Below are 26734 nucleotides of genomic sequence, written 5' to 3'. Positions count from 1 at the left end.
AAGAAAAATCAAAACTCACTAGTATAATAAAAATGGCATTCATGAAGAGAAAACAAACAAACAAAAAGGCTATCTACAAGCCAAGGAACCAACAAACACAGAAAACAAACAGTGAATCAGAAAGCAAGGAACAAAAGACACCTAAGACAACCAAACAACAATCAATAAAATGCTATGCTAGGAATAAATCAAGACTTTTCAATAACAATTCTTAATGTAAAAGGCTTAAATACCCCAATCAAAAGACACAGACTGGCTGATTGGATTAAAAAGGAGGACCCAACTATATACTGCCTTCAAGAGACCCACCTCACCCATAAAGACTCACATAGACTAAGAGTGAAAGGATGGAAAAAGATTTACCATGCAAACAGAAAAGAAAAACGAGCTGGAGTAGCTATTCTTATATCTGACAAAATAGACTTTAAACTAAAAACCATAAAAAGAGACAATGAGGGACACTATGTAATGATAAAAGGATTGATCCATCAAGAAGACATAACAATCATAAATATATATGCACCCAATGTTGGAGCAGCCAGATTTATAAAACAAACTCTATTAGACCTAAAGAAGGAAATAGACACTAATACCATAATAGCAGGGGACCTGAACACCCCACTGTCAATATTGGACAGATCATCTAGGCAAAAAATCAGCAGAGAAACACAAGATCTAAACAATACTCTAGACCACTTGGACTTGGCAGATATCTACAGAACATTCCATCCAACAACCTCAGAATATTCATTCTTCTCATCAGCACATGGATCATTCTCCAGGATAGATCACATATTAGGGCACAAATCAAGTATCACCAAATTCAAAAAAACTGGAATTATCCCATGTATTTTCTCAGACCATAATGGATTAAAACTAGAAATCAATAACAAACGAAACTCTGGCAACGATACAAACACAGGGAAATTAAATAGCATTCTACTTAATGACATATGGGTCCAAGAAGAAATCAAGCAGGAAATCAAAAAATTTATTGAAACTAATGAAAATAATGATACATCATACCAAAACCTGTGGGATACTGCAAAAGCAGTACTAAGGGGAAAAATTATTGCATAAAATGCTCACTTCAGAAGAATGGAAAGATGGCAAGTGAACAACCTAACACTTCACTTTAAAGAATTAGAAAAACAGGAACAATCCAAACCTAAAGTTAGCAGACAGAAAGAAATCATTAAGATCAGAGCAGAACTTAATGAAATTGAAACCCAAAAACAATACAAAAGATCAATGAATCAAAAAGTTGGTTTTTTGAAAAGATAAATAAATTGACAAACCATTAGCATGGCTAACAAAAAAAAGAAGAGAGAAGATTCAAATAACAAAAATTAGAAATGAAAAAGGTGATATTACAACTGATTCATCGGAAATAAAAGGAATCATTCGAGACTACTATAAACAACTACACACCAACAAATTTGAAAATCTGGAGGAAATGGATAAATTTCTGGACACACACAAACTACCAAAACTGAGCCAAGATGATGCAGAAAATCTGAATAGACCAATAACAACATAGGAGATTGAAGCTGTTATCAGAAGACTTCCAACAAAGAAAAGCCCAGGACCAGATGGATTCACAGCAGAATTTTACCAAACATTCAAAGAGGAATTGACATCGATTCTTTACAAACTATTCCAAAACATTGAAACAGACGCAAATCTCCCAAACTCATTCTATGAAGCAAACATCATCCTGATACCAAAACCAGGTAAAGATATAACCAAAAAAGAAAACTACAGGCCGATATCCTTGATGAATATAGATGCAAAAATCCTCACTAAAATACAAGCAAACAGAATACAGCAACACATACACAAAATTATTCACCACGATCAAGTGGGATTCATCCCAGGGAAGCAAGGTTGGTTCAACATACGCAAATCAATAAATGTGATACACCATATTAATAAAATCAAACACAAGGACCATATGATCATCTCTATAGATGCTGAAAAAGGATTTGATAAAATTCAACATTCATTCTCAACATTCATTCATGACAAAGACCCTCTATAAGTTAGGTATAGACGGAAAGTACCTCAACATAATTAAAGCAATATATGATAAACCCACTGCCAATATCATCCTGAATGGGGAAAAGCTGAAAGCTTTTCCTTTAAGAACAAGGACTAGACAAGGATGACCATTCTCACCACTTCTATTCAATATAGTGTTGGAAGTACCAGCCAGAGCAATCAGAGAAGAGAAGGAAATAAAGGGCATCCAGATTGGAAAAGATGAAATCAAACTGTCCCTGTTTGCAGATGACATTATCCTATATATCGAACAGCCCAAAGCCTCTACAAAAAAACTCTTGGACTTGATAAATGATTTCAGCAAGTTTGCAGGATACAAAATCAACACACAAAAATCAGTAGCATTTCTATTCTACAATAGCGAACATGCAGAAAGAGAAATCAAGAAAACTTGTCCATTTACAATATTCACCAATAAAAATAAAATACTTAGGAATTGAGTTAACCAAGGATGTGAAAAATCTCTATCATGAGAACTACAGACCACTGCTGAGAGAAATTAAAGAGGACACAGGAAGATGGGAAGATATCACATGCTCTTGGATTGGAAGAATCAACATAGTGAAAATGTCCATACTACCCAGAGTGATATACATATTCAATGCAATCCCCATCAAAATTCCAATGACATTTTTCTCAGAAATGGAAAAAACTATCCAGACATTTATGTGGAATAACAAAAGACCACGCATAGCCAAAGCAATGCTGAGCAAAAAAATAAAGCTGGAGGCATAACACTACCAGACTTTAAACTATACTACAAAGCTATAATAACCAAAACAGCATGGCACTGGCATAAAAACAGACACACTGATCACTGGAATACAATAGAGAATCCAGAAGTCAACCCACACACCTACAGCTGTCTGATCTTTGACAAAGGCACCAAGCCTATACACTGGGGAAGAGACTGCCTCTTCAGCAAATGGTGCTGGGAGAACTGGATATCAATATGCAGGAGAATGAAACTAGACCCATGCCTTTCACCATACACTAAAGTCAACTCAAAATGGATTAAAGAATTAAATATACACCCTGAAACAATAAAACTTCTTAAAGAAAACATAGGAGAAACACTTCAGGAAATAGGACTGGACACAGACTTCATGAATACGACCCCAAAAGCACGGGCAACCAAAGGAAAAATAAACAAATGGGATTATATCAAACTAAAGAGCTTCTGCACAGCAAAAGAAACAATTAACAGAGTTAAAAGACAACCAACAGAGTGGGAGAAAATATTTGCAAAATATACATCTGACAAAGGATTCATATCCAGAACATATAAGGAACTCAAACAACTTTACAAGAAGAAAACAAGCAACCCTATTAAAAAGTGGGCAAAAGAGCTAAGTAGGCATTTTTCTAAGGAAGATATACAAATGGCCAACAGACATATGAAAAAATGCTCAATATCACTCAGCATCTGGGAAATGCAAATCAAAACTACACTGAGAAACCATCTCACCCCAGTTAGGATGGCTAAAATCCAAAAGACTCTGAATGATAAATGCTGGCGAGGTGGCGGAGAAAAAGGAACTCTCATACATTGTTGGTGGGACTGCAAAATGGTGCAGCCTCTATGGAAAATGGTATGGAGGTTCCTCAAACAATTGCAGATAGATCTACCATATGACCCAGCTATCCCACTGCTGGGAATATACCCAGAGGAATGGAAATCATCAAGTCAAAGGTATACCTGTTCCCCAATGTTCATCACAGCACTCTTTACAATAGCCAAGAGTTGGAACCAGCCCAAATGTCCATCATCGGATGAGTGGATATGGAAAATGTGGTATATCTACACAATGGAATACTACTCAGCTATAAAAACGAATGAAATACTGCCATTTGCAACAACATGGATGGACCTTGAGAGAATTATATTACGTGAAACGAGTCAGGCACAGAAAGAGAAATACCACATGTTCTCACTTATTGGTGGGAGATAAAAATAAATAAACAAATTCACACACACAGAGGAAAAAAAACGGGGGGGAGAAGAAGACATAACAATTACAATTCCTTGAAGTTGACATGACAAGCATACAGAAAGGACATTGTTGGGTGGGAGGGGGGAGAGACAGGAGGGAGGGAGGTTTCAGTAACGGGCCACAATAATCAACCACATTGCATATTGACAAAATAAAATTTTTTTTGAAAAAAAGGAAAAAAAAATAAAAATAAAAATAACACAAAGAGATTTTAAAAAGTAAAAAGAGAAATTAAAAAATAATGCCGAAAATTTTTTTTGACTAAGATAGAAGGAACGAAAAGTGGAACAGAAGAGCAAAAAGCTGATGAGACAAAAAGCAAATGGTAAAAATAACAAAACCAAATCCAAACATACAAATAATTATAGCAAATATAAATAGTAATTCTCCAATTGAAAGGGAGATTCTGTCAGAATGGATTACAAAAAGAGCAAAAACCAGGGCCGACCCCGTGGCGCACTCGGGAGAGTGCGGCGCTGGGAGTGCAGCAGCGCTCCCGCCACGGGTTCAGATCCTGTATAGGGATGGCCGGTGTGCTCACTGGCTGAGCACGGTGCAGCCGGTCACAAAAAAAAAAAAAAAAAAAAGAGCAAAAACCAAAACTAAGCTGTTTACAACAGGTTGAAAGCAAAACTAAGGAAAAAGATACACCAAGCCAACAGTTAAGTATAAGAAGGTTAGATTGGCTATAATAAAATCAGACAAAACAGATTTCAAGACAAGCAGCACTGGAGGGAAGAGCACCTAATAACAGAAAGGTCAATACATCAAAAAGATACAAAATTATAAACATGATAATGGAACATCAAACTCAATTGTCAAAGTCTGAAATCTTTCCTCCTAAGACCAGCAACAAGACAAGGATACCCACTTCCACCAATTCTATTCAACATTCTACTGGAAGTTCTAACCAGAGCAGTTTGACAGGAAAAAGAAATATAGGCATCCAAATTGAAAAGGAGAAGTAAAACAATTTCTATTTGCAGGTGACATGATCTTATAGAAAATCCTAAAACACACACACACACACACACACACACACAATTAAGAGCTAATGAACGAATTCAGCAATGTTGCAGGATACAAGATCAACACTCAAAAATCAGCTTTATTTCTATACACTAGCAATGAACAATCCAAAAACAATTTTAAAAAACAATTCATTTACAAGACTATCAAAAAGAATAAAATACTTAAGAATAAATTTAACCAAGGAGATGTAAGACTGATACACTGAAAACTACAAAACTGCTGAAATATTAAAGACCTAAATAAATGGGAAGATAACCTGTGTTCATGAATTAAAAGGCCTAATATTGTTAAGATGGCAGTGCTCCAAAAAGCAATCTACAAATTCAATGCAATCCCAGTCTAAATCTCAACAGCATTTTTAGCAGAAATGGAAAAGGTGATCCTAAAATTCACATGAACTTGCAAGGGGCCCTGAACAGCCAAAACAATCTTAAAAAAGAACGAAGTTGGAGGACTCAATTTCCACTTTCAAAACTTGCTACAAAGATACAGTAATCAAAACACTGTGGTACTGGCACAAGAGCTGACATACAGATCAATGGAATAGAAGAACTGAGAGTCCAGAAATGAACCCATATGTGTATAGTCAACTGGTTTTAAACAGTGCCAACTATTCAATGATGAAAGAAGTCTCTTCAACAAATGGTGCTGAGTCAACTGGATATCCACATACAAAAGAATGAAGTGAAACCCTTACCTCACACCATACACGAAAATTAACTCAAAATTAATCAGACTAACTATAACAACTAAAGTATACCTTAGATGAAAAAAAGGGTAAATCTTCATGACCTTCGGTTTGAAAATAGTTCCTTAATTACAACACCCAAAGCACAAGCAAACACAGGAGAAAAATAAATTGGACTACACCAAAATTTAAAACTTTTGGGCATCAAGTAACATTCAAGAAAATGAAAAGACAACACAAAGAATGGGTTATTGCAAATATTTGCAAGTCATATATCTGATAAGGGCCTACTATCCAGAATATACAAAAACTCTTACAACTCAAATACAAAAAGAAAAGCAACCCAATTAAAATATGGACAATGGACTTAAACAGATGTTTCTCCAAGATACATAAATGGCCAAGGAGCACAAGATGTTCAACATCCTTAGTTTATTTTATTTTATAATATCTTTTTACATTCTATGATGTTGCGGAGCAGTTGGGAGGGAGGGGGAGAGGGGAAAGGGGAAGGAAATGTGATGGAAGGAGGAAGGGCGGGATTGAGGCCAGTGGCACCCCCCACATTCCCACAGGGGAGACCCAGGGGCTTCCAGCAGTAGCTTGGTCATTGCCAGGCTGGATGCAGGTATCAGGGGGGTGTGGCAAAAGCCCTCAACTCCCACCTCCCCAGCTCAGGAACCTGGGGCCCTGCTTGCTGCAGCTCGGTGGTCATTGCTAGACTGGTTGCTCATGTTGGGGAGGTGTGACCAAGGCCCTTGGTCCCCATCACCCCAGCTCAGGAGAACCCGGGGTGCTTCCTGCAGCAGCTCAGTGGTTGTCACTGGGCTGGTTGCTCATGTTGAGGGGGGCATGAGTGAGGCCCTTGGCACCCCACTGCCCCAGCTCAGGAGAGCCAGGGGCACTTCCCGCGGCAGCTCAGTGGTCATCACTGGGGTGGTTGTGATTATAAGGGGCCCAAGGCCCCCACCCTCAGGACTGGGTGCAGGTATTGGGGGGCATGGCTGAGGCCCCCAGCCCTCCCCACTTTCTGGCTTGGTAGCCCAGGGGACTTCCAGTCCTTCTAGGTGTTACAGGTGTTCTTTGGTGAAATGAGACTTTTACTAGTTAATATCAAACTTTGTCCTGGTTGTGGGTACTTTTTTTTTTCAGTTATGTGTTGGATTATTTGCTGTTCCCACCACTCTGTGCTAGAACTAATTGGCTGTCCTTCGCTTACTTCTAGAATAGGGAACTTCCTGTGAGGACCAGTTCTTAAGCTCTGTGGTTTAGCTAAATTGCTGCTTTACTGCTAATTCCGTAGGTAAGGCTTTTTGTGCAACTCAGTTTTGAATGGTTGACTTTATAGGTATTTCCGGTTCTAGTGAAATCCAGTGCACCTGGGTTGTGTAGAAGCACTGGTCTGGGCCTGAGTCTTTTCATCAAACTGCACCTCATACAATTCTATATTCCTGACCAGTCTCCTCTGACTGGTCCTACACTGGTTGGGGGGCAGATCAGCTGTCCTTGCTGTGCCTCAGTGTTCCCCTAGTGGGCCCATCTCCCCCACCGCCTGTGCTCCAAACACTTCCCATGGGACGGGCTGTGCTCCGGTCCCTTGCAATGACTCACCAGCCTCTGAGTGGCTCCTTTTTTTCAGTTGTGGCTCCTCACTTCTATGTGGGTCCATGGGAACCCTATTAGTGGTCTTGCTGACCTGGGGGCCACCAAGGCCCTCTTCTCCCCTGCCACCTCCAAGCAACTTCATCTGAAAGGCACAGCTGTGGCTTTTTGCCAGCTCCTGCTCCATGTGCTCAGCAGCTCCAGCCTGGAAACAGCCGGGATTTGAAACAGTCGGAGGGGTTTTTTTCTTTCTCTCATCATGGCTTCTCCCACCTTCATGCACTCTGTAGGTCTCTCCTCCTCTTCCCCTGAGTTCTAGAGGCCCCAGCTTGGCTGTCATTGCTTTTTTATAGTAGTAAATTGGTTGATTTGTGGGAGAGAGTGATGCTGGGATCTGTCTATTCTGCCATCTTGACTGCAAATCCCCAACATCCTTAGTTTATTAGTTAAATGCAAATTAAAACCCCAAAGACATCCCGCTTCACACACACTAGGATGACTATAATTTTTTTTTAATGAAAAATAATGTAAATGTTGGTGAGGATGTGGAGAAATTAGAACCTTTATATACTGCTGCTGGGAATGTAAAATGGTACAACTGCTGTGAAAAACAGCTGGGCAGTTCATCAATAAGTTAACCACAGAATTACCATATCATCTTGCAATTCCACTGCTAGATTTACACTAAAAGAAATGAAAACAGGTATTCAAACAAAAACTCGTACATTCTGTTCATAGTGGCACTATTCCCAATAGCCAAAAGATGAAAACAATCCAAATGTCCAACCAATCAATGAATGGATAAACAAAACGTGGTATATCAAAACCATGGAATATTATTCAGTTATAAAAAGGAATGAAGTAGTGCTGGCCAGTTAGATCACTTGGTTAGAGCACGGTGCTGATAACACCAAGACCAACAGTTCAGATCCCCATACCAGCCAGCTACCAAAAGAAAAAGGAATGAACTAGTGACACATGCTGCAACATGGATGAGCCTTGAAAACATGCTAAGTTAAAGAAATCAGACACAAAAGGCCACATATTGTATGATTCCATTTATATGAAATATCAAGAATAGACAAATCCAGAGACAGAAAGGAATTAGTGGATGCCAGGGGCTGGAGGAAGGATGGAATGGGTAGTGACGGCTTAACAGTTATGCAGTTTCATTTTTGGGGTAATGAAAATGTTCCAGAACTAGACAGTGGTGATCGTACAACACTGTGAATGTACTAAATGCTACTGAAGTGCACACTTTAAAATGGCTTAAATGGTGGATTTTATGTATTTTTTACCACAATAAAAAATAAATTGTATTTCTATATGTAATTAATGAACACTGAGAAAATGAAACTTGTAAACCAATTCCACTTACAATGGCATCCCAAAAAACAAAATTCACAGGGATAAATCTAACACGATGGGGATAAAACCTGTACATTGAACACTACAAAACACTGCTGAGGGAAATTAGAGAAGGCAGTAAATTTCTCTTGCTAAGAAAGAAAAGTACACTTTCTTTTAGAAAGAAACATACACTAAGGTTTGCATTTGGGCATGAAAGAAAGGGCCAATGGTTTAACTGAGGGAGTTTTAAATGAACTACTTTTTCTAGTTAAGAATAATCAAATGCTATACACTTAAATAGAGGAAACAAAAAAATGTTTAATTGGGTTATGACATGTAAGTAAAGGGTTAACAAAACTCTCCTTCATGAGAAAACATTTGTTTAACCTTCTTCTAGCACTCTGTTAGTGTAAGCCTGATGGAAGTGGAATGTCAGCAATATTACTAAGCAATATTACTTGCAGTAAATTGAGCTTTGGGCTTCCCTAAGCACAGTATAATCATGCCATTCCCTGCCAGGTCTTGATCATGAGGTAAGAAATATGAAATTTCTAAACCATGGTGGTTCTTGCACCCAACAGCAGTCTTATTTCTTTACATTTGAGCCGTAACACGGAAAGGCCCTTGGAACACTGTGAGGATCCGCAGTAACCACAATTCTGATGCTATCCCGCTTACAAGCAGTGTTTTCTGTCATTACTGGGCCCTTGTAAGTTTGAATGTCTAACTAAACCCCAGAATACTGATGATCGTCAAGCACCAAGGTCTTTCATGACCTAATGAATTTACAAAACAGACATTAAAATTGAAGGAACCTCATAAAGGTAGAAATGGTAAAGTCACTTTTTAAAAAGTTTTTTAAAATATACACAAATTTTTAAGAAAGGGCGCCTAACAAAGAGAACTTTAATACAAACAGCTTTCTTAATAAAGTTTTATTAAAAATTTAGGACAGTGGTGTTGTAACACCCCAAGGTCAAGGGTTCAGATCCCTGTACCAATCAGTCGCCAAAAATAAAACCAAAAAACAAATCAAAGACCAGTTTTTGCCATTAAAAAAAAAAAATCAGATTAATAATTTGGGTTATGAAATTAAAAACCATATTAAGATCACCAACTCACTGAAATCTAAAGGGGAAAACGTCATTACATTGCGGCCTCTTTTGTCACATTTAAGCGTCAGCCCAAGTCGCGGTGGGGACAGTTTTGGGGATCGATCCACACCGCACGCATCTGAAATGGGAACAAAGCCCTGTGCGACAGGCAGGAGGGGGCTTTGGGAGGCAGGGGCCTGGGCTCGGAGTAGGGCACACTGGGCATTCTCGCCAGGGCCGAAGGGAGCTAAACGGGGCCGTGCTCATTCACTTGGGCCGCGGCCCCCAGCCTCCCACCGCTGTCACCCGGAGCCGGAGAGGCGATTCCGGGAGGGTCCCGACAGGCGCCCCGTCCGCTCACCACAAACCCACACGCCCCCTCAGACTCGCTCGTCTGACCGCCGCCAGGTGGACACCGGCCGGGCTGCGACTCCGGGCGTTTCCCCGGCAACCCCGGGCTCAGCCCCACCGGTCCCGGGCTCCCGTCGCCGCACCGAGCCGAAGGGCCGGCCCAAGCGCTCGGCCGCCGGGACCCCGGCGAGGGGGCCTCTCCACAGCCAACGGCCGCCCGCCCGCGCGCACCCGCCCCGACGGCTCGCGCGCCCGGCCCCCGGCGCCCACCTGTTGGTCGCACTCGGGGCATGATTTGGTGGCCATCTTCACTTTCTTGGCTCGAGTTGCAGACATGCTCCTCTCCCTCGCCGGCAGCAGCAGCGGCGACGGCGGCTCGGGCTCCGCCCCTCGTACCTCAGCGGCCCGGCCTCCGCCCCCCCAGTCCCGGCTGTCCCGATCCAGGCTCTGGCGAGTGCGCGCGCGTGCGCGAGCTCGCGCGGGGTCTGCGTGCCGAGGGGGCGGGGCGCGGCGGTGGCCGGCGCGAGAGGCCCGAGACCGCGGCACGCGCTCCCACGGCGGCTCGCGCCCCACACCCAGTCCACCCTGGGGTTCGCAGCCCCTCGGGCTTTCCCCGAGTCTCACGAGAGGAGATGGCCCGGACAGTCCGGGGGCGTGGGGGACAATAGCCACGCCTTTTCCCGGCTGGGCGGAGAGCGTGGGGGCGTGGCTTTGGCGGGACTCGGCAGTAACGGGCGTCGAGCTTGACCAACGAATGCACGTAAGGCGGGCCGTGGTGCTGGGCACGTCCCGTCTGGGGCAGAAGAACGCGAGAGTAAAAGGGGACGGGGACGGCTAAGGGCTACGCATAGGTCCTGGCATTTAATAAACTTCGATAAATGTCAGCGAGGCTGATCGTTGAAGAATTTGATGAAAGCCCCGGACCCAGCAGGTATTGAAAATTCATTCGTTCGTTTAATAAATAATTCCTGAAGGCCCGTGTCAGGCAAATTTAAATAAAATGCAGTGTCTGCCTTCAAGGAGCAGTCTAAATAGACCAGTGCTACTCACTGTCCATGATGAGGAACCAGTTTTTTGGTTTTTTTTCAATCCGTCCATCACTGATACTAATCAAATAAAGACAAAAAATAAATTAGTCGAAAAAAGAACCCAAAAAATACAAATGTAAGTTCATTTTTAAATAAATTCGACAGGCATAAAATTACATTTCAATAAACAGAGAGAAAATAATTTATTAACTGTACACTTCGCTCAGAGAAAATTTGCCAGTCATTATTTATTACGAGACTGGCTATTACACTGGTAATTTTTGGTTCTACAATTGTAATTAAAGCAGTTATGAGTTTCTGTTACGTACATGAAATTCCTATAAGCACACTTTGAATGAATAACATGTATATAAACATCTAGAACATTTAATGTGGCACACGAGATTGCTTCTTGTTTGGTCATTTATCTAAATAGGTTGGATTGACAATAGCACTTCTTGCTGCAGAAAATTTATGTTTAAACTATATCTTGGTTCTCATAATAACAAAATCAGATTCATGGAGATATGTTAATAGGAATGGAAGAATACAAGTATACTTTTAAAAAGTTCATGGAGAGATTCATATTATATTTTAATTCTATTTTTTCCACTAGCTTTTTGAAGTACCTTCATAGATTTAAAGCAATTTCAGTAAATTCAGGGTATTCATTAACTTATCCAAAATGAACTGATGATGTATTTTCAAAATTCATATTCAATTATCATAAGTGGCCAGTTCTAACAATTCTTCTCATAGTGTAATAGTTAAATTTTAACTTATCTTGAATGAAATAAATGGATTCCAGAGCCATAATAGAAAGGAAATCCTGACACATGCTACAACATGGAAGAATGTTGAGGACATTATGCTAAGTGAAATAAGCCTGACACAAAAGGACAAATATTGTATGATTCAACTTATGTCAGGTACCTAGAGTAGTCAAATTCATAGAGACAAAGTAGAACAGTGGTTACCAGGGCCTAGAGGAAGGAGGAAGAGGGGAATTATTGTTTAATGAGTATAGAGTTTCATTATAGGATGGTGAAAAAGTTGTAGAGATGGATAGTGGTGATGGTTGCACAACAGTGTAAATGTTCTTAATGCCACTAAACTGTTCACTTAAAAATGGCTAAAATGGGGGCCGGCCCGTGGCTCACTCGGGAGAGTGCGGTGCTGATAACACCAAGGCCCTGGGTTCGGATCCCATATACGGATGGCCGGTTCGCTCACTGGCTGAGTGTGGTGCTGACAACACCAAGTCAAGGGTTAAGATCCCCTTACCGGTCATCTTTAAAAAAAAAAAAAAAAAATGGCTAAAATGGTAAATTTTATGTTATGTATATTTTACCATTATAGGAGCCAAGGGAAGATTTCTCCTTCAACCCCCTGAAAGTTCTTTGAAAAATCAACTGATAAACACAGAATAATATGAAGAAAAGTCATGTATTAGTCAATTTTCTGTTGCTTATAACAGAATACCTGAAACTGGGTAATTTCTAAAGAAAAAAATTTATTTCTTACAGTTTTGGAAGCTAGGAAGTTTATGTTCTGGGGGCACATCAGGTGAGGGCCTGGGTGGGAACTCTCACAGGGTCCCATGGCGATGCAGGGTATCACATGGCAAGAATCACAAGATCTTTCATTTATTCTTTATAAAACCACCAGTCCACGTTTATGATAACTCATTACTCCATGAATGGATTAATCCATTCACAAGAGCACAGTCCTTATGCTCCAATCACCTCTCAAAGGCCCTACCTTTCAAATATTATAATCAGATTTCCCGCCCTCTTAACACTGTTACAGTGGGATTAAGTTTCCAACACATGAACTTTTGGGGAGCACATTTGACTCATAGCAAGGCATAACAAATGTTATTTCATCACAGTTTTACATGACACGGGAGCCTTCAGAATGAAGAACCAAAGATATAGGAAAAACTGTCCATTTTTATGCTTAGGTTCTATGATTCACGGACAGCAATGTAGGAATGTGATTGGACAAGAAAAATATGATCAAATGCTAATAGTCTTTTTGGCTGGCTTTGGGGAAAGAGGTTCTGGTTTCTATGACGCACCTTGGAGAAGAGGATTCTACTTTTAAGGATTTTACCTTAGGGGAGAATGAGGCTGAGAGACAGGAGGGTATCAAAAGGTAAGAGGAAAACTGCTTTTGAGGCTGCTTCTGAGGCCTTCACTTTGGAGTATTGCTTTCTGAGCCCCAACACCACAAGAAAAAAATACTCAATAAGCTAGAAATAGATGGAAACTTCCTCAACATGATAAAGGCCATATATGAAAAACCCATAGCTAACATCATACTCAGTGGTCAAAGACTGAAAGCTTTTCCCTTAAGATCAGGAATAAGACAAGGTTGTCTGGTTTCACTTCTATTAAACATAGTATTGGAAGTTCTAGCCAGACAACATGGATGAGACTAGAGGACAATATAAATGAAATAAGTCAGGCACAGAAAGATAAATACACCATGTTCTCATTGATATGTGGAAGCTAAAAAAATTGATCTCATGGGAGTTGAGAGTAGACTAGGGATTACTAGAGGCTGGGAAGAGGAGGGATAGGGAGAAGCTGGTTAACAGAGACAAAATTAACTGCTGGAAGCCCCCTCCTCCCTGTGCTCATTCCTGCCCCTCCTCCTTCCTCCTTCTTCCATCACATTTCCTTCTGCTTTCCCTTTTTCCCCCTCCCTCCCAACTGCTCTGCAACAACATCATAGAATGTAAAAAAGAAAATTAATTAAAAATAAAAAAACATACAAAATTTCAGCTAGATAGCAAGAATAAGTTCTAGTGTTCTATTGCACTGTAGGGTAAGTATAGCAAACAATTTATTGTATTTTTTCAAATAGTTAAAAGAGAGGATTTTTAATGTTACCAACACAAAGAAATGATAAAGTTTTGAGGTGATGAATATGCTAATTGCCCTGATTTAATCATTACATATTGTATACATGTATCAAAATATAATACTGTACTCCATAAATATGTACAATTATTATGTGTCAATTTTTAAAAAATGTTTTTAAAAGAAGTTCTAGCCAGAGCAATTAGACAAGAAAAAGAAATGAGGCATCTGAATTGGAAAGGAAGAAGTAAAACATTAGATCATTAAAAGTGCTGAAGATATATTTTTTTTAAATGAGCAAGTCCAGGGGCTGGCCTGTGGCTCACTCGGGAGAGTGTGGTGCTCATAACACCAAGGCCACAGGTTCGGATCCCATATAGGGATGGCCGGTTCGCTCACTGGGAGAGCGTGGTGCTGACAACACCAAGTCAAGGGTTAAGATCCCCTTACCGGTCATCTTTTAAAAAAAAAATAAAAATAAAAAAAAAATAAATAAATGAGCAAGTCTGATCAATTCTTGTCTTAAAAAAGTTGGAACCTCAAATTTGTACTAGAGGTTATAGGCAGGGCAATTAGACAAGAAAATGAAATAACAGGTGATAAAGTTGGGATATGTTAATCTTCCCAAAGCTCATGTTGAAGTCTGATCCCCCAAGGGCTGGCCCATGGTTCACTTGGGAGAGTGTGGTGCTGATAACACCAAGGCCAAGGGTTCGGATCCTTATATAGGGATGGCCAGTTAGCTCACTTGGGAGAACGTGGTGCTGACAACACCAAGTCAAGGGTTAAGATCCCCTTCCCAGTCAAAAAAAAAAAAAAAAAGAAAAGAAAAGAAAAGAAATCTGATCCCCAATGGGGCAGTGTTGGGAGGTAGAGTCTAGTAGGAGGTGTTTGAGTCCTAAGAATAGATCCCTCATGAATAGGCTAATGCCTTTCCTTGGGAGTAAGTGAGCTCTCAAAGGAATGGATTTGTTCCTGTGAGAAGGGGTTAAAAAGAGCCTGGCAGCTCCTCTCTCTCTCCCCCCCCCCTTTCTTTCTCACCATATGATCTCCTGGTACTGACTGTTCTGCCACTTTCCACCATAAATAGGAGCAGCCTTAGGCCCTCACCAAATGCAGCTGTCTCAGAATTGTGAAACAAATAAACCTCTTTTCTTTATACATCATCCAGCTTCAGGTATTCTGTTTAGCAACACAAAAATGAACTGATATAACAGGCATCTAGATTGAAAAGGAAGAAGTAAACTATTTTTATTTGCAGATGACATGATCTTGTATGTAGAAAATTCTAAGGAATTCATTCAACAACTTTTAGAACTAATAAACAAGTTCAACAAGATTGCAGAACACAAGGTAAAGGTATAAAAATTAAATCTATTTTTATACACTTACAATACTGTGAAAATGAAATTAAGAAAACAATTACCTTTATAATAGTATCAAAAAGAATAAAATACTTAGGAATGAATAAAAGAAGTGCAAAGCGTATACTCTGAAAACTACAGACATTGTTGAAAGAAATTAAAGATCTAAATAAATAAGGGCCGATCCCGTGGCGCACTTGGGAGAGTGCAACGCTATGAGTGCAGCGACGCTCCCGCCGCGGGTTCGGATCCTATATAGGAATGGCCGGTGCGCTCACTGGCTGAGCGCGGCGAGGGCGACACCAAGCCAAGGGTTGCGATCCCCTTGCCGGTCACGAAAAAGACAAAAAAAAAAAAAAAAATCTAAATAAATGGAAAGATATCCCATGTTCATGGATTGGAAGATTTAATATGGTTAAGAACACAATACTCCCCCAAATTGATCTACAGATTCAACACAATCCCTGTCAAAATCCAGCTGGCTTCTTTGCGGGCATCAAATTGATCCTAAAATTTATATAGAAATTCCAGAGACTCAGAATTCCATCCCTGAACAATCTTGAAAAATAAAAACAAAATTGTAGTACTCACACTTCTAGATTTAAAATTTACTGCAAGGCTACAATAATAAAGCCAGCATGGTACTAGCAAGAGAATAGTTGTATAAATTAATGGAATAGAATTGAGTGTCCAGAAACAAACCCTCACCCTTACAGTCAATTGATTTTTCACAAGTGTGGCATGACTACACTTCAACAAATGATGCAGAAACAACTGTATATCCATATTCAAAAGAATGAAGTTTGATTTCATATACAAAAATTAACACAAAATGGATCACAGACATAAATGTAAAACTAAAAACTTTTAGAAAAAAACATACATAAATCTTCATGATCTTTTATTAGGCAATGGTCTCTTAGATATGATTCTCAATTCCTATGGTATCTCACCAAGAGAAGCAGAGGAAGGGAGCCTTGGACCTCTTGGCCAGACTCACTCCCCAGGAATTTAGCCACATCAACTGGGAGTTGGAGATAATGCTGGTGGCCTGTTCCTCTTGGTGAGATACCATGTCCCTTGATTGGGAGCTAAAGGGAGAGGACATCCTGTCTTCTTTGCCGTAACTGCCTGGGGTGGTGCTTCTGCCAAGCTGAGCTGGGAGGTGGCAGGAAGTAGGATATGGCTCAAGTACCATAGACTCTTATTGTTCTTGTCTCACAATTTAGTGGGTCAAGAAGTGTTGGTTGGGCTAAGTCAACTGGGGTCACTGAGTAGTATTCACTTGCAAGTGTTGATTATAAACAAATTTTAGTGAGGTGAATTTGCAAATATAGAATCCATGAATAATGAGAATTGATTGTAAATACCAGGAGGGCTGGTTTATTAGGAAAGCCATCCTTGGAGACTTGCTATGAGCCTCTATGGCATACAATAACAATTCTTTGCGATCAGCCTCTATATTATCACCTAATAAAAAGAATAACCTCAAATTTAATGCATTTTCACATAATTCAGAATTTTTATTACATCCCTAAGTAAAGTATACTTCAGCTGACATTTTTTTTTCATGGTATGACTTTCTTAATGAAGTAATCAGTGTTTTGATTCACATTCTGATCCTTGCTCCTTAAACTGGTTACCTACTCCAGAGTATTTTCCTGTTGCAACTGTGTCATACAAACGTACTTCTACACAATTCTTAAACTCTAAACCACATTTCTTGACAATTTAATCTTTCATGGTTGTATGTGCTTCAGAGCAAGTTCTGCTTGTGACCAGAGAAGCAGGAAAAAAGTTCTTTATTTCACCATGATGTTCAAATTGTATATCTTAGCAATATCTTTGCATTTATCATGTTGCAATGAAAAATTCCTTGCTAGCTTTATTTGTTCTACTATTTTTTACCACAGATTCATACAATATTTCCAAGCAAATATCTTTGAAGCATCCTTTCACTCACCACCAGCATGGCAATTATATGATTTGTTGGTTTTAGTGCTATTTTGTAAGAAGCTGAAAAGCAGTAATGTTTCTCTGGCAAATATTGAATGTCTGTTTCTGTTAGCTTTTTAAAAATAATAGCTTTATTGAGATATAATTCACATACCATTCAAAGTGTACAATTCAGTGGTTTTTAGTATTTTCACAGAGTTATGCAACCATCACCACTGTCTAATTCCAGGATATTTTCATCATGCCAAAATGAAACATCATATCTATGAGCAGCCACTCTTCATTCTTCCTTCTCAGCCACTAATCTACTGTCTCTATGAATCTACTAATCTACTTTTCCACTAACTACTTTCTCCATGAATCTACCTATTCTGTTCATTTCATGTAAATGGAACTCTACAGTGTGTTGTCTTCTGTGTCTGGTTTCTTTCAGTTAGCATGTTTTCAAGGTTAATCTGTGTTGTAGCATCTATCAGTACTTCATTCCTTTTTATGACTAGATAATATTCATTGTGTGGATATACAAGTACTACAATTTGTTTATCCATTCATCAGTTGTACATCTGGGTTGTTTCTACTTTTTAGCTGTTGTAAATAAGGCTGCTATAAACGTTCATATACAACTTTTTGTGTGGACATATGTTTACTTTTCTCATGGGTATATACTTAGAATTGGAATTATGGGATTATATGGTAGCTCTAAATTTAACTTTATAAGAAACTGGAAAACCATTTTCCAAAGCAGCTGCCCTGTTTTTCTGTTTTTTCTTCAACAATCTTTCTTTAAAAAGATTATTTTGGGTTTCAATTTATTTCTTTGTGTTTTGTATGTAAATATCATTTAAGTTTTGATAGTTTCATCATTTCATTAGTCATTAGTTATATCCACAAATAACACACAATAGTCTGAGCTCTTAACCATAAATTTTGGCTTTCTTGAAAAAACAAAAATGATAGTTTGTTTTGCCATGTTAGGATGCAAAATACATTTTTCTTTACTAATTTAGCTAACAATGTTAAACCATATGTATTTTAAAGGCCTAATTAAAATTTTAAATGATTATAATTTTGGAAGCAGCTTAACTGGGTGGTTCTGTCTCACAGTCTGTCATGAGGAGGTTGCAATCAAGCTGTCAGCCAGGGCTATAGCCATCTGAGGACTTGACTAGAGCTGGAGGATGTGCTTCTAAGGTGGCTCATTCACATGGGTAGTGGCAAGAGGCCTCAGTTCCTCATCATGTGGACATATCTATAGGGTTGCTTGAGTGTCCTCATGATGTGTATTAGTCCATTTCTGTTGCTTATAACTGAATGCCTGAAACTGGGTAATTCATAAAGAAAATTTATTTCTTACAGTTTCGGAGGTTGGGAAGTCCAAAGTCCGGGGAACACATCTGGTGAGGGTCTTCTTATGGATGGTGACTCTACAGTGACCGGGGTATCACATGGTGAAATGGCCTGAGTAAGAGTGAGTTAACCTTCTCACTCACTCTCCTTATAAAACCCATCAGAACCATGCCCATTACTCCATGAATGGATCAACCCATTCACCAGGGTACAGTCCTCACAATTTAATCACCTCTTAAAGGCCCTACTTTTCAATTACCGTAATAGGATTTCCCACCCTCTTAACACTGTTACAGTGGAGATCACATTTCCGACACATGAACTTTTGGGGTCACATATGACCAATGGCAGTCTGTCAGGTGGCTTCTCTCCAGATGAAATGATTCAAGAGACAGACCAAGGGTAAAGTTGCAATAACTTTCATGACCAAGTCTCAGAAGTCACAAAACATCATTTCTGCTGTGTTCTATTTATTAGGAGTGAGCTACCAAGTCCAGCACACACTTAAGGTGAGGGGAATTAAGCTCCACTTCTTAAAGGGAGGCATATCAAAGAATTTGTGGACATCTTTTAAAACCACCACACTAGCTGATGTCAGGAGGCCTCACTTCCTTACCATGTGGGACTCTCCACAGGACAGCTTGAGTGTCCTTATGACATAGCAGTTGGCCTTCCACAGAGTTACATGATCCGAGAGAGAACAAGAAGGAATCCACAATGTTTTTTATGACCTAACTTCAGAAGCTATACTCTGTCATTTTTGCAATATCCTACTGGATACACAAGTCAGCCCCATTCAGTATAGGAGGGGACTAAATAAGGACACATATCCTAGGAAGCTTCGACCATTGGGGGCCATCTTGGATGTTGGCTGTCACAGACATGCAAATGAAGCAATAATTAATTCTGTTATGGCATGCTGGGGAGGGCATCACAGACGAAGTGATATAAAAGATGGACCTTTAGGGGACTGACCCTGAGAAAAATGAGAAGGATCAGTAGAGGTCATCTAGTCTATCCTTGACTTGAAGACAGAAAAAAAGTAAGAACTAGGACAGGTGCCAGGGGAGTCTGCTTTTCACTGGGTTTTGATGCTATTTCTAACTTTGCTCAAGATCTTTTATGAGTGCTGTTAAAATGACTAGGTGCTTCTAGTCTCATAATATGCTATTAGACTAGGCAGGAGCTTCATTAAAAACAGGTATTAAGTACTTGATGAGCCAAAATGACTATTCAAAGCCACTTTTTGTTCTCTCTTGTAATTAGGACCTGAGCTTCCTCTGGGAAATTGGGAGAAATTAGATGTAGCAGCCTCCACCTCTACTCCTGTCACTGTTTTAACATTCAGAACACAAAGTCTCTACCAATGAGCCTTTTAAAGCTTTCACATTTTTGGTGGGAGAAAAGAAGAGCAGTAGAAAGCTCAGCAGATGGTTTTTGGGTTTTTTGGCACCTGGCCAGTACGGGGATCTGAACCTTTGACCTTGGCTCAGCAGACTTTTAAAATATAAAATTTCTCATTTCTATCAGGAAATAGCTCCTGAGTTATAAGTTAAATGTCTTTGTTCTTTCTTGATTTTTCTCCCCAAAGCTTTAGAAGCATCACAGTGCTGCATATGTGGTTATTGCTTGTTTATTCTTTCTGTTTTGTTACAAACTTTACATATTTCCACTGTTAACAAATTCACTGGAAAAGGATTTGGGGATAAAGGGAGACTTTATATTTGGCAAACAGTTTGCAGCCTTCAGTGCAGAAGGAAAGTGCACTCTACCAAAAAAGAGGGACTGTGTTATGAGACAGAAGTTCCCGCCCAGGTTCCCACTCAGGTCCGCTATGCAAATGAGGGATTCAAGCTTACTCAGTCCTTATTGGGTTGGCCCATTATGCAAAAGAGGGATTCTGGCTTGTTGAGTTCTGGCCAGTTAACACTTGACAGGTGTAGTGGGTTGAATGCCCCCACCCAAACTCATTGAAGCTTGAATTGTGTCCCCCAAGTTTTATGTATTAGAAACTTGGCACCCACTGTGACTGTTAAGAGGGTGGGAAATCCTATTATGGTAATTGAAAGGTGGGGCCTTGAAGAGGTGATTAGATTGTAGGACCGTTCCATAGTGAATAGATTAGTGATAGTAGTCAGGGCCATGGTTCTGAGGGCTTTAAAAGGAGAGTGCATGAGGAAATTTTTTTGTTCTCTCTGCTCTGCCGTTTTGCAGTGTGATACCCTGCATCACTGAAGTCACCACCAAGAGCCTCACCAAATGTGTTCCCTGGACTTTGGATGTCCCAGCCTCTGCAACTGTAGGCAATAAATTTTGTTTTCTTGCAAATTACCCAGTTCTGTGTATTTTGTTATAAGCAACAGAAACAGACTAATACAACAGATTTACAGTCCATTGATTAAGTTCAAGTGATGAAATGGGGCTTCCCAGGAGCAGTTAGTTCTGACGGCATAAACCAGAACAGTCAGGTATGAAATTCCCAAGGACACAAGGGTACATGTGCAACCTCCAGTCAGCAAATGACTGCTTGGCTCCATTCAGAATTTAGACGCGGTTAGCCACCCAGTATCCATCTCCAAGGACTGGCTGTTTCAGGGTTCACACTACAAAGAAATAGTCTACAAATAATAACAAAAATACAAAGAACTGTCTAAATGAAGAGAGAGTGTGAAAGCCTCATTTCTGGCTAGACATACATAGCTAATAACACACTGGGTGGGAGCATTCATTGGAGAAAAGTTACAGACTCAAAGCAACTCAAAAAGCCAGCCCTCCTTTACAGCTTAGTAACTGGACAATCCAAGACAGGCACTGAACACTGAAACCAGCCTAATGCCATGCCCTAAACACAGAGGGGCCTTCAGGAGTCTCACAGCTTGCTTTGCCTCCTATGCTTTTTCCTTTCATAGTATTAAATACTTTTTTTTTTTTTCTGGCAGTTGGCTGGTTCGGGGATCCAAACCCTTGACCTTAGTATTACCAACACCACCCTCTAACCAGGTGAGCTAACCGGGCAGTCCATATTAAATACTATTTATTGGGCATCTACTCTATGCCTGTGTCTTACGTTGTCTCTCTTTGTAACAGCCTGAACAGAAGTGACTCCATTTTGTTAAACTTCTAAGTTTAAAAGTTTTTTTTTCTTACTCTTGCAACCCAAACCTCATACTTGCTGCTGGTCATTAGAATACAATGACTCTTGTTCACATGATTGCTAGAACATAATGACTCCTGCTCATACTGTACACAGAATAATTATAGAAGAAATTATTAATGATGGCCATTCTTTACTAGCTTACTAACTAGATCATTTTTGAGATTAATAGGAACTGAATTCATGTCTTGACCCATGGAGGACAATCACCATGAATCAGCTCCCACCCAGGAAGTTCTTTGATGTTTATCTGCAATTCTATGATTATGCATGCACGTCTCTGCTTAGGTCAGCATGAATCAGCCCCCTACCACCTGTCCCTATAAAACACTTTGGCAAATCTGAGAAATGTGGAAATGGTCTTTGAGACATAAGTCCACCATTTCCCCAGGCTTCCAGCTTCTTGATTAAGGGCTACCTTTCCTTACATCAGCACTTGTCTCTGGGTTATTGGCTATTGAACGGTGAGCAAATGGACCTTTGGGTCTTGGTAATATCTTTCTCCATAAATCCTGCAAGGTAAATATCATGAGCCCCATTTTACAGTTAAGGAAAGTAAAGGTCAGGGAGTGTATAAATCAGGAACAGAAATTTTGCTGAAATGGAAAACCCAACTCAAAATGACTTGAGCAAAAAGAATATTTATTGGCTCACATAACTAAAAAACCCAAGGATCTAGGGCCAGCCTGTGGCTCACTTGGGAGAGTGTGGTGCTGATAACACCAAGGCCAAGGGTTAGGATCCCTATATAGGGATGGCTGGTTAGCTCACTTGGGAGAGCATAGTACTGACAACACTAAGTCAAGGGTTAAGATCCCCTTACCAGTCACCTTTTAGAAAAAATAAATAAAAATAAAGCCAAGGATCTGATGGACTTCAGATACAGCTGTATCTGTGTGCTTATGTGAGCCACAAGGACCCCATTTCTCTCTCCCATTTTACCTCATTTCTGTACCCCTTTCATGTAGGCTGTTCCTTGTTTGTGTTGAGGGGATGACTGAAACAGCCAAATATGCCACATTTTATTAAGTGTGGCAGCCATGGACGAGCTCCATTTGGATCTCCCTTCAAAATAACTTGCCATTCAGCTGCAAAGAGCACAGTTAGTTAACAGCCTTCAGCTGTACCACCTTCAGGATCCATGCCCTTCTCAGTCAACCACCAGCCAATCACTAGAAATGGCCAGGTGTACTAGGGCCTGATCATTTCTGCCTGATGCATGACTCCTACAATGCATGACCTTTGCTCAAGAGCTCCCCATGGGATTGGCCAAGAATGTCAGATCTGATTGTGTTCTGAGCCTCTCCCTGCCCAACCCTACTTTATCCTCCTTTATCTTTTACAGGCAGTACCCTTTCCACCAAACAAACCTCTTGTACTCCAAACCCCATCTCAGCGTCCTCCTCCTTCAGGAATCAACTGACACATCACATCCCACTGGTTCCCACCCCGACTTGAAGCAGATGTTTTTGCTTTACCCATATCCCTTTGGATCCCTTTGGACTGTTTTTCAGTGTGCTCTCCTAACATCCAGCACCTTTAGCGTTGCTCAGGTAGTCTGTTCTCAGAGTACTGGAGCCACTTTGTCCAACCCAGAATGCAGAAAGTCCACAGTACCTGGGGATGACTCCCCCATTTCCCCTCCTCCCCTCCCACTTGGTCAATGACTGGCAAGTCAAGAGTTTCAGTGCTAAGCCTCTTTGCCTCCAGTCAGACCAACTGAGACATAACTTACTGATGGAGTTTGGATGTGTTGTCCCCTCCAAAACTCATGTGGAAATTTGATCCCCAATGTGGCAGTGTTGGAAACTGATTGAGTCATGGGGGCGGATCCCTTATGAATGGATTAGTGCTCTCCCTGGGGGGAGGGGGAGTTATGAGTGAGTTCTAGCTCTGTTAGTTCCCACGAGAGCTTGTTGTTTCTAGGACCCTGGCACCTCTTGCTTCTCTCTCTTGCTTCCTCTCGCTAAGTGATCTGCTTGTACCCGCTGGCTGCCTGCAACTTTTCCGCCATGAGTAGAAGCAGCCTGAGGCCCATGCCAGACGAAGCTGTCCCAGAATCGTAAGCCAAATAAACCTCTCTTCTCTTATAAATTACCCAGTTCCAGGTATTCTGTTATAGCAACACAAAATGTATTAAAACACTTACCCTCCAGAGTTCCCCTGCAGAATCAGGCTGAAGCTACCCTCCACAGGACTCTGCTGGAGATCACACCCACTTGGCTTTCACTTCTTCTCTGCCCCATTCCTCCAACTCCATTTCCCATCTCCCCTCAGAGTACCTCCTTAATAAATTGCTTACACATGAATCCTCATCTTAGGGTGTGCTTCTCAGAAACCCAACCAATAATCAGTACCTGGGGCCACAGTGCCTGTCACAAGGCTGTCTCCTGAAGAACAGCTCCTGTTGGTTCCTCTTCCTCTTTTTTCCCATCAGGCCTATGGGTAGTAGCTGCTTCCTTCCGTCACTAACCTTGGCATGCTTCCCCAGTTCTTGATTGTTCCTTTGGTTCCTTCTCATACCTTCGTTAATAGCCTTTCATTAAACTCTCCCCAGTTATTCCTTTGGAGTGTGCTACCTATTTTTTACCAGAAACCTGAATCATATATATATGACCATTACAGGATTCGTTTTTTAAAATATCTATCTATCTATTTATAAAATATATAGCACTCTAGAGGTTTGGAATGAGACACAAGTTTAATGTTGTGGAATGATTGCCTATTTTTCCCACCCAGTCAATTTGGCTCTGGGACTACATGTGTAATAAGCTAATTTAGAGATAATATTGAAAGTCTGATTCTGAATTTTTTCCTGAATGTGAAAGTAGAGGTAATGACGCACCCCCCCACACACACCCCCATACCCCTAGATTGGTCCACAAAAGGCCTTGCAGCTGGAAACAGCCAGTAAACAACGTGCAAAAGCTGGCATCTGGCACTAGATGGCAGCTGTGACCCACTGGTGTTGTTGCTTACAGAAGCCGGTAAACAGTCCCATTTCTCCTGGCCGTCCATGCTCACTATTCACAGTCCAGCAAAAGCCAGCTTTCCTGCCAGCTCTACACTCTCCAGCTGGGGTTATTCCACATTCCTCCAATACAGAAAAGCAGCTCATGGTTTTCCAGCACCTTGGAAAACTCGGATACCTGGGCCTCCCTGCCCTGCCAGGGCTTGGGAAGTTTCCTATTTGTGTCTCTTCCACCTGCCCTTCCTCAGTGCACTCACTGCTAGACATTCAGACAGATGCATACCCAAGAGTCTGGGTCTCTGAGGAAAAGTGTGTAGAATATAGAAGTTTAGGGGGAACCCTTCTGGTGCAGGAAATATTGGTGTGTTTGAGCTGCCCCTCCCCCTGGCTAAATGACCTCCAGTCACTTTAGCTTATCTCCCCTACCCTCTTTGGACTTAGCAAATGAGTGACATTAGTCAAAATCATTGTGTTAATACCCTTTTAGTTGCAAGTAACCAAAGCACTGTGCAAACTAGCTTAAGCCAAATAGAAAGATGGGAGAGTTATTTAGTTAATAGCTCTAAGAGACATATGTATGTGAATTTAAACACAATTGGATCCACAAGAGTTTCAGGCATGGCTGGATCCAGGTGCTCAAAAAAAATCATCAGTAATCTATTTGTCCCCATTCATCTCTACCATTCTTTCTGAAGCACATTCTCCCATGTCTTTATTCATAGTTCTGCCAAAAGTCCCTGACTTAGGTTCAAACTCATCCCTGAATTAATTACACGAGGGAGGCCTGGGAGACAGCATACCCAATTTTTCCAGATCAAGTGCTCATTGTTAGAAAGAGGGGTAGGTCAGGATGAAAATAAGGGAGGCTTGGATCCTCAAGAAAAAAAAATCAGTCACTATCACCTGAAGAAGGGACATAGGATAAGCCAAGTCAGCAGATCACCACAATGACCAGGCAGCTAGTTCCCTTTCCCCTTCCACTCACTCACTCATCTGTTTATTCATTCAGTATACCTCAGGACCTCCTGCCTGAAAGCATTTCAAGCCCTCCCTCTCATTGTTTATCCAATTCCAGGATCTCCTTTCACACAGTGTCCTAACATTCTGTTCCTTCAAAGCTCTGATCAATTCAGGATTGTATAGTGTGGTATGTGTGATTATAAACCTAATGTGTATCTTTTCCCTAGATTATAATCTTCAAAGGGACAAGATCTTGGTGTCCTCAGAACTTAATATAGTAACTGGCACATAGTCAATAGTAAATACAAGAGTACTTCAAAAAGTTCGTGAAAAGGTTCACATTATCTTTTAGTTCTATTTTGCCACATGCTTTTTGAAGTACCCTCATGAGCAAGATGAAGGTGAGGTGGATATTCTCTGACGCATGTTGGAAAACAAGGAAATGTAACATAGCCTGATTCTGGGGGGACTTGATGGCATCAGCTTCATTGCATTAAATCTTCAGAAAAGGAAGTAACTGTATAGGAACTATATCGGTCCTTTAGCTAAGCCAATGCCTTTTTAAATAAATTAATTATTAATTAAAGGAGATATATCAAAAGTAAAATATTCTTAGACAAAGAACTGGCTAAAAAGGATACGGAGAAGTTTTCTGATTACATCAGTGCCTAGTAGGGCAACTGCCACACAGTAGGCCCTCAATAAATAGTCAGATGCCTGGATAAAAGCAACTGAAATCAGTATGTTTTGCTTAAAACAGAGAACAAAGCCAGCCAGGGATATAGCCCATTAGGAATTCAAGCAGACTCCTAAAGGCACACAAAAGAAATAAAGGGCAAAAGAAATTACTTTAAAACAGGAAGGTTTATATAACCCTGTCTGTGCAGAATAAAAATGTGCCCAGCTTCACATGCC

At 40.6% G+C, this 26734-nt stretch overlaps 1 protein-coding gene and 1 long non-coding RNA gene across 2 annotated transcripts in view; one reads left to right on the top strand and one right to left on the bottom strand.

The window, feature by feature from the left end:
* Nucleotides 1–10839, bottom strand: part of LOC134389135 (histone-lysine N-methyltransferase SETMAR-like) — a 40680-nt gene extending 29841 nt beyond the window's left edge. The window contains exon 1 of the mRNA XM_063112614.1: nt 10443–10839. Within this exon, the coding sequence (XP_062968684.1) occupies nt 10443–10508 (66 nt within the window). The 5' untranslated portion in view covers nt 10509–10839. The remainder of the gene's footprint in view (nt 1–10442) is intronic.
* Nucleotides 10840–10997: 158 nt separating this feature from the next.
* Nucleotides 10998–26734, top strand: part of LOC134389608 (uncharacterized) — a 28666-nt gene continuing 12929 nt past the window's right edge. The window contains exons 1-2 of the long non-coding RNA XR_010024705.1: nt 10998–11103; nt 21674–21734. This is a non-coding gene — a long non-coding RNA (uncharacterized LOC134389608). The remainder of the gene's footprint in view (nt 11104–21673; nt 21735–26734) is intronic.

This window comes from Cynocephalus volans, chromosome 10, assembly GCF_027409185.1.
Source record: "Cynocephalus volans isolate mCynVol1 chromosome 10, mCynVol1.pri, whole genome shotgun sequence".
NCBI classification, from domain to species: Eukaryota; Metazoa; Chordata; class Mammalia; order Dermoptera; family Cynocephalidae; genus Cynocephalus; species Cynocephalus volans.
Note: the sequence above shows the minus strand (reverse complement) of the source record. Positions and strands in the feature narration are given on the sequence as shown.